Source organism: Pinus tabuliformis, chromosome Q (assembly GCF_031772625.1).
Source record: "Pinus tabuliformis cultivar Carrire ecotype Pingquan chromosome Q, CPIR1, whole genome shotgun sequence".
In the NCBI taxonomy this organism is placed as follows: domain Eukaryota; kingdom Viridiplantae; phylum Streptophyta; class Pinopsida; order Pinales; family Pinaceae; genus Pinus; species Pinus tabuliformis.
In genome coordinates this window covers 278803629-278813160 of record NC_142296.1, presented here as the reverse complement: position 1 = coordinate 278813160, position 9532 = coordinate 278803629, and the positions used below count along the sequence as shown (strand labels likewise).

The window sequence follows — 9532 nt, the reverse complement described above, 5'->3', positions numbered from 1 at the left end:
TAACAACACTAACTTTACTGTCACTCCTTGGGATCACTACATTTGTGAACTTCCCAAGTGCACACCCTCTGCATACATCATCATGTTCCATGCTCAATTCTGGAACTCTTGTCATGGTCTCTCTGATAAACTTCAATGCTCCGTGATGCAAGTGTCCCATCCTCCTATGCCATAGCTCTCCCAAGTATTTGCCACTGCTATTGTTGTTGCTAATAAGTGCCTTTGGAGAATCAAGCTGCAACTTGTACAACTTGTTGCTTCAAACCCCAATATATTTGACCTTATTCCAACTCTAGTGCTTGATGTACACCTCTTGCCCCGCAAAATAAACATCATATCCTTTGTCATCTAATGCATAATTTGAAATCAGGTTCATGCCTAATCCTGGCACATGAAACACATCTTTAATACTAGTACTCTTGCCTGACTCCCTCAAAATGTTGATGCTACCTCTCCCAAATGGAGTACAATTAGTCTTGTTTCCCGTCTATATCTAAGTCTATCTTCTCTTCCTTATAACTGGAGAAATATTCTTTAATCCTCATCATGTGTGCTAACACTCCATTGTCGATATACCAGACTCTTATGGATGTGGAGCTAGAGAGTCAATTTATGAGAGTGAATTCATCTTCCAACCTAGAAGACAAATCCTCAATGTTAGTCGAAGTTGTTGTCTGCTTCATCTTCTTTTCTCCATTCTTTTGATTAGTACATTGGCTAACATAGTTTCCATGCTAACCACAACCAAAATACTTGATTTTACTCAAGTATTTCTTCTTTTTATCTCCTTTTGAGCCATATCCCCTAATGGAACCCTTCTTTGCCTTCCCTTTGCCTGCTAGGGCTGCGTTTTCTTATTCCTTATCCACCTTCAAAGTCTTGTTGTTGCTACTACTACTGCCATTAACCAAGTTGAGCCTCAACTCCTCCTTAGTGAAGTCACTCCATAGGTGGTCCCATCCTGGTAGTGTATCTCATCCATTGATCACTTGGACGAATACATTCCACTCCTTGGGAAACCCATTTAGAGTTATTCATACTAGCTCATCGCCACTTGGTTTGTCTCCTACTACAACCAACTCATCCCTGGAAATTCAAACTCTGGTGAGATAGGAAGTCACATCTTCACCCTTCTTCATATTGATGGTCCTCAACTTCTCTCTGAGAATCAATTTTCTATTCTTTTTTGGATTCTGGTACAGATTAACAATCTTGTCCCACATCTACTTCATTGTTTTTTTTTTTTTTCGATGTGCTTATCAATGTGGTCCTTGAATCCATCAAGGATAATCCTCTTAGATTTGGCATTCTCCTTTTTATTGGTTTCTAGCTATTATTGATATGTCAGTAGAAAAATAACATTTTCCACGTAATCCTTCAGTCCATACTCGTCCAATAAAAATGACATTTTGGATTTCCAAACACAAAAGTTGGAGGCTCCATCCAATCTGTCTTGATCTCTCAAACTTGTTCTGACCATCTCTGGAAATATGGAAATATAGTGAAACCAAAAATCTGAAGAAAAATAAACTAGGTTATAAACCCTATGCTTTCTCTTCACGTGCCTTGCGTTAATTTACTCTTTCAAACCTTATATGTTGATTTGTTCTAATACCATGTGAAATTTCCTTAACTGCAACAACTTGAATTTAATATTTTATCTACCAGAGATTATTTGTCTTCATAATTTAATTATGACAAATAAAGATTAAGTCACTACTGCAATATTCACAAATAATAAAAGGAATTGAGAAATAATGCATGCACATAAATAATTTACACCAGTATTTTTGGATAAATTGTCCCTGGAAAAACCCTGAAGGGAAAACCAATTCTGCAGATGAGGGTAAATAATTAATCTTCAAAAAAAATTGAGAACTACAATATGCCTACCTCTCACTGGAAAAGATTCAACATATAATAACTCCACTGGAAAAAATAATCTAGAAACACAAGTTTCTCTTTTGTAAAATCACATTACCTCTTGCCTGCAACTTGCACTGGAAAATCTGGAAATGCGTACGACCCTCTCTGGAACTCACATTACCTCCCAAAATTCGTTCTAGTGATAAACTCTGCCTCCTACAAATCTACCGAGCAACTCGCACCTCCTCTAACACATGTCTCCAACAACTGGAAATAGAACTGTTGACCATCTATGTGCACTAGCTAATACGACCTCACTACAAAAAAAATCGAGCTTCCTTCCTCTTAGTGGAATGCTAGAATATTTGTGGAGAATTACTCCAAAAATTATCTTCCCAATTTCTCAGTTGAAATCCCGTTGTTGGTGTCTTCCTCTACGCCTTTGCACTACTGCAAATCACTATCTTTGAGTGATCTCCAATGCCCATCGACTTTCTCCTATAATATCTCGTTGAACAACCAACGACCATGATCTAATCCCAATCAATGGCTAAGATCATCTTGACCTCATAAGTGACTTTTTCGGAAGTCTCTAGAGCAAAATCATTTTACCTGAGTTAATCTGATTTAATTAGCTAGTTTTCCTAAGTTAGACTTAGGAAAATAATTAATAATTGGCTAATTAAGGCATTTTCCTTGGAAATATTTTTTGGGCCTTGGAGATAATTATGTCATGTGTTCCTTAGCCTCATAAACACCAAATAGAGACTAGAACACTCGTCCGAGCTACAAAAACTAACACAAGTGTTATCCTCCCTACATAGGTTCAACTCCCATAAGTAACATGTTGAGCTCTTCATGAGTATATTGTTATAATGACCTTGAATCTCGTGTCAACACAACCTGAAGCTTTTATGGAGTTTGATTTACCTTCAATACCTTTCTCTCGTTTTTTTAATCACAACCAAGAAATTTGTATTGAAAGTTTGCAAGAGACACACAACCACATTATGTCATAATTACAAAATTTGTCTTCCCAAGCTCAATGGTCTCTATAGGCTCATACTAAGCTAGCCAATCAACAAAAGCTTATCTATAAACCAAAATAATTGACTATAATATTTGTATGACTAAAGCTTCTAGAAGGAACCCAAATATAAACAAAACTTGCATTCCATAAAACCTACTTAAATGTTGAGGTCATAAGTTCCCCTCATTTCAATTTATCTCCACAATTGGCTTATTTATCAATTTTATCATTATTATGTCTAAGGACATGAAAAACTAGATATTCTTCAAAATTGGACATTAAAATTCGAATCCTTTGGAGAAGAATGGAGAGTCTTGCATCAACTCGGTTGGAGCCAAACTTTATATGATAAATTAGAATGTGAGAGTCACCTACAACAATAATTTGACAAAGATTTAATGAAGAAGTGTGAAGAAGACCTTGGTATAGACCATAGGCTTATGCTTGGTTGTCAGAGACAGCTCCAAGACCCCAAGGATATGTAATTTCCAATTTTCCTCTGGGGCAAAAAATTGCCCATCTTACACCTAGCACCTTCAACACGATTTTTAAGTAAAGGGTATTACTTAATAATAAAAATATATATATGTTAAAAAACAAATCATGAAACAAACAAGAGCCATGTGGTGGCAATGTCACTGCTTTTTGCTTTTTGGCATGTTGCTATCACATGGCTCTTGTTATAACAAGTTTAATATAATATATTAGAAGAAAATATACAAGTAAGTAATTTAATTAATTAAATAAAAAGATAAGCAAGGTTGTGATATAAGAGTGACTTCTATGATAAATGATTGAAAAGAGGGAAAAACCACTATTATATATATATATATATATATTATAATAAAAATATTATTTTAAAAATTATATGACAATTTCTTATTATTAAAATATTAAAAAATATATAATTGCAAATAGAGTTTAAATTCATTTTAATTCAAACTTGCGAAAATATTGATATTTTAAATTGCAAATTTTATTTTATTTTTCAAAAATCAACTTAACCCTTTTCAAAACTTCAATGAAAATAAAATTATTTTGAAATTTAAATATATTTATGTTAATTTAAAGTTTATTTTTTAAGTTATAACTATTTTTTTAAAATGACTTCAATTTCGTTTCATTTTTTTTAATTATAAATATTTAAAAACCTTCATTTCAATTTGTTTCAAAAATTTAATTGAAGATTAAAATATATCTTTTATCAAATCTATTTTTTTTATTCTAAATAAACTTTAAAATTGAATTAATTTCAGAGGCATACTTTGAATGGTATTAACTATGAACGACAACTATATACCCATACAAAATATATTTACATTGCAATCACACAATGTAATTGCAATGTTTATGAAAGGCACATGAACTAATATATAAATACCATTTTATAAAAGTTTGTTTCTTTTTTTTTGTAAGCTTGGCAGGACCTTTTTCACTTATTCTCGTAAAAAAAGAGTAGGTTACATCCATATTCAAATGGTGAGGTGGCCTCAACTTGCCCAATGGGAAACCATATCTGTTGGCCACCTTATCGCATTGTAAGCCATCCAAAAGCAAAAAAGTTTAAGACTATCTAACATAGCTATATATGTCTGATTATCCTTAATTCTCCTAGCATCTAGATATCTACGACATAATATCAAAGTCTACAAAGCCTTCATCTATACAAAACAAAATTTAAAAGCCACGCAAGTGCATATCATACTATTAGTCATCAGAAGAGTCCATAGGTGCTAGATCTTTCACACTTGAACTAGGTAATTCCATCTAAGGAAGACACAGAATGTGCTTTTCAATGTGGTTGAGGCTAGCATTCTATTGCTGAATCTGGAACTGTATAAGCTGAAATTCCTTATGAATTTCCTAAAGTCCGGGATCAGTCTTGGACGGGCTAGTTTTAGTAGTCGTCAGGGCTCTTGCCACTATATTCTTCATCAACTAGTAGAGATAGAAAATCTGTTTATACTGAGAGGACCGACCTATGGAATGCCTAGGGTATGGCACCAAGTATCTCCATTCCTCCACATCTAGGTCTTCATGAATTACTTGTTGATTCAGTTATGCTTCACATCCAAAAATGAGCTGGTGAATCTAAGGTTGTGTACCAATCTGATATGCCTGAGTCGATTCCCGAATGAGACCAGAGGTCAATTTACGACCCCTACCCCAAGCTAGACACGTTTGGGGCTAACTGCCTCCCCGTCGAAGCCTAGAATGACGGTTCTAACCCCTACTTCCTTCTATCGAGGTTCCTATGCCATAGGAAGGGCACACCATATGGTAATTTTCCTGGCTACGATAGTGATAGGGTACCCTGCAATGGTAAACCAAAACCACCAGCTCGAGGCGTATAACTAGCTTAAGGACATGGTGCGTGCACTAAGAATTGACGCTTGTAGGTATATCACAGAAGAATTCCACATAACTGTATGCAGCAAACCAATAAAACAAACTTTTTCTCACGAATCTGATATGGGTACACCTAGATAGGTCGCACACATCAACCAAGAGCTCCCCAAGCCTCCGTAAGACAAAACACAAAATCCATTCGGACAAATACTCTCGCAGAAGACCCCTTCTCTTAAAGACCCACAGGTGTAGCAAGAAAACAAGATTAAAGATTAAATCAACCATGTAGAGAACGCAAACCAAATTCCAATGCTCAAAACCCAAGTGCATGCTCATCCGGGAAAGTAAAATTCCATAACAAACAAAGACAATTCAACCATATTGAGACCGCCCATAAAAAAATACAACTCTTTCCTCCCAAATTTCACTGGATATTGTCTTTCTACCCCACAACATCGTCTCAAAGATTCTCCTCTAACGAATTATCAGAAAGAGATTAAGCGTAGGAGAAAGGGAAGGGAAACACACTGAGAAAACATATTCATTGTCGCATTCCACAAGGAAGAAGATGAGACCGTCAGCACCAGGGTGGCGGGTCTCGTGGTGAGCCTTCAAAAGCACCCCAAAACTTTCCAACAGTCCTGTAACCATACCAACAGAGATACCTCTCACTAGTTCTAAGCTCACTGCATAAAACCCTAGCAAGAAAATGTCTCATTGGTCTCCCTCTTCTTCATTAATATGTCGCATGCGTATTTCCACCTTGCAAAGGATGACAAGTGTGCGAAGGCCAAAACATAATCACCCACCATCCTTTCTCATTAAAGCACTATCCATGACACATATCACATGGTATCCAACTCTCTACTCGCACCCCTATCGGGGAATAAAAGTTTGTTTCTTAATACAATATATAAATACCATTTTATGGAAGTTTTTACTTATATAAATAAAATGTTCATTTTCAAATAATATACGTTGGATATATATTGAAAAGCAAAAATACTTCCATTTATATGAATAAAGTGTCCATTTTCAAAAAATATACCTGAAATATGTATTGAAAAAAAGAGTACTTAAAATTAGTAAGAGTACTCTAATCTAAATAACTAAAGCTAGTGATATTAATCTTATTTCCACGTTTTTTTAATTAACTTTAAAGAATTTCCCAAACTTTTTATATAATAATTTTTTTTTTCAAGTAAATTTTTTTATTTATTTATTTTAAATATTAATTAAAAACTAAAATTTTTATTTATTTATTTTAAATATTAATTAAAAATTAAATTTAAAATCATTATATCTTTTTTAAAACTGGATAGATTTACAATTAAGATGGATCTAAGCTAGTTTAATTATTAATTGTAAACTAAAATAGATCTAAATTAGTTTAATTATTAATTGTAATTATAAATATAATTATTAATTTTATATTTTATTTCTATTTCTATTTCTATTTCGAAAATCTTTACCTAGCTTACATCAAACCAGTTGCATTCATTGAAAAAAAAATCAAGATTAATAAAATTTATTATAAAACATTACTATCTTTAGAAACTTGGTTATAAAGATTTACAAGTTAAAAAACAAAAAACCGTGAATCTTTAATTTTTATCAATTAAATAATATGTTGTAATGAATATACATTATAAAAAAATCTTATACTTCACTTTATAAAAGAGATTTGATACAAGTATCCTTTTGAAAATTACACGGTAAGAAAAACTTATGCTCTATTTTATAAAAGATGCCAAATACTCCTATAAAGATGGATAGAATTTATGATATTGTTCGAATTAAATGGAATTATATTTAAAATTTTAAAATTGGTATTTGAAGTTAATAATTTTTTACATATTATTTTTAAATTTTTATTACAAATAAAAATTTCCAAATAATATTTATTGTTATATTATATTATATTAAATAAATAATATTTATTATTATATTATATTAAATAAAAAAATGAAGTGATTTTTCTTTTAATTTATATTTTTATGTATTAATTATAGAATATTTGATAATGAAAGTTCATCATTAATTAGTAAGTTTTTTTTTAACAAGGACAGTCGCTAGAGAAAATCTCTGCGAGCGGTAAGGGTTTGGGAAAGGGAGGCGTTAAGAGGCACAGGAAGGTGTCGAGGGACAACATTCTGGGCATCACCAAGCCGGCCATCAGACGTCTCGCCAGGAGAGGAGGTTTTAAGCATATCAGCGAGCTCATCTACGAAAAGACGAGGGAAGTCTTGAAGATCTTTTTGGAAAATGTCGTTAGAGATGTCGTTACTTACACTGAGTATACAAGGCGCAAGACTGTCAATGCCATGGATGTCGTTTATGTGCTCAAGAGGCAAGGCTGAACCCTCTTCAGCCTTGGCATTAGAGAGTACAGGAATAAGCTTCTCCAGCACAAGGAGTTCAAAGCCAGAGCTTAGGCACAATTTGTCTGCAAAAACGAGGGTATAGTTGTGGTCGTCGTGCTCTGCACTTGGGAAGGCTCGATGGGCGGTCATGGGGGTCATGCTTCAAGGTCGTTTCGACTGTTGTGGAGGGTGTTTTGCCGCTCATCAAACCTGCAGGATCTGGAGACCTGGCGAATGATGCAGGCATCCCTCTCAAACCTACTGGGCTTTCTGGTCGCTGGTCAGGATTGTTTAACGGTTGGGGCGACCGAAGATCTCATTGGATCTCTGCTAATCAAGACAAGATGCAGGGGACCTGATGGATGCCTCTTGGTGTCCCCTTTGACTGCATAGTGTGTGTTGGCCGTAAGTCGTGGCGGCCCTGTTTTGTTGATGCTTCGGGTCACCTCCCCCAACAGGGTCTGGCCTCCAGGCTATCAGTGATGGCGATGCGTCGCCTCTATCCGGAACTGCTCCTCAGTTCTTCACTACCTCCCTCCCGACATTCAGTTGTGCGCCCTGGGGTTTTTTTGTGGGAGAACGATGCTCGTTTTCGAGTAAAACCTTCTCGCATCCAAATTTTCATAAAACTTCCAGAAGGGTCTTCTCTCTTGATCTAGGCTAGTCAGGCAGAAACTGTTTTACTTCTGAAGCACTCCATTATGCAAAAAGCGAGTTATCCTGCAAATATGCAAAACTTAATTTATGGAGGCAGAGTATTATAGGATAGTTGTTGCCTGCAAGATTACAACATACAAACATCATCCACTATAGTCCTTAATCTGAGGTTAAGAGGGGGGGCATGGCCTGTCAAAACAACCTCCAATGCAGGTAAAGGAATAGAGACTAATTCATCAAAAAACCCTGAAGCCATGATGAACCAGACGAACAGAGTCCTCTCGTTCAAGAACATTCTTCAAGGGAAAAGAACAACAACGGAAACAAAAAAACAACAGGATAGTTTTGCCTCCAATCCGTATATAGTGGAGCTTATGAACTCAATCCCAGAGCTTACCATAGAGGACACAGAAGCAGATATGCAATGTGCCTCCTTCAAATCACAAGCTGTAATTTGTCGATTTAATTGTTTTTGGCCAAAACCTGAGGATCTATTTCATTGGATTTTGACCAACTGGTCCCTTGACTATGAAATACATCTATGTTCTAAAGGTTTTTTCATAGTTAAATTCCCTTCTCCTGCTTCCAGAGACTGTATACTGCAGGAGGGGCCATGGTTCTAGGGAACGACAGGTCTCTTTATTACTCCTTGGTTCCCAGCTTTCGATGCAAACACCATGGTCATCTCAAGAATGTCGGTGTGGATTCGCCTGCACAACCTCCCTCTTCATTTTTGGGATGAGAAAATTCTTTCAGGCATCCGGAACAGTATTGAGAATTACCTAAAAATGGATACCCAAAGATTGGAGGAATGGATCTATACACATGCTAGGATTTGTGTGGACGTGGATCTTAGCAAACGCTTGTCAGATCGCATTCATCTAATCCATAAACAAATGAATTGGACTCGGACACTGGACTATGAAAACACAACCTTCAGATGTAGAATTTGCAGACAAATAGGGCACCTTCAAAATCTATGCCCGGAAGCCAAAAAAGACAACAACAGAAGGAAGAAAAATGGGAAGTTGCAAAAAGGGTGGAATTTTCATCCTTCCCCACACGATATGGAGGAAAAAGAAGCTAAGAAGGAGTCCACATGGAATTGCTTTTCTTCCCAATAGGAAATGGAGGAAGACGAAGTTGTGGGGGAAATCCCACCTCTTGGGAACAACCAGGTAGTGCAAGCACCAGAAAAACAAGTGGGCTTAACTCAAGCTCCCAGGGGAACTCAGGACAGCTAGGTATCAGATCCTCAGGGGGAGAA

The 9532-nt window shown here is 35.7% G+C and overlaps 1 protein-coding gene across 1 annotated transcript; it reads right to left on the bottom strand.

The window, feature by feature from the left end:
- Positions 1 to 7317: 7317 nt before the first annotated feature.
- LOC149219312 (uncharacterized) lies at positions 7318 to 7758 on the bottom strand. Its single transcript, XM_089386782.1, has one exon. It carries the CDS (start codon positions 7756 to 7758, stop codon positions 7318 to 7320), a length of 441 nt encoding a protein of 146 aa, XP_089242908.1.
- Between the last annotated feature and the right edge of the window lie 1774 nt (positions 7759 to 9532).

What these genes read in the sequence shown, in the direction of transcription:
- LOC149219312 (XM_089386782.1), bottom strand. Translation starts at nt 7,758, where the DNA reads ATGACCGCCCATCGAGCCTTCCCAAGTGCAGAGCACGACGACCACAAC.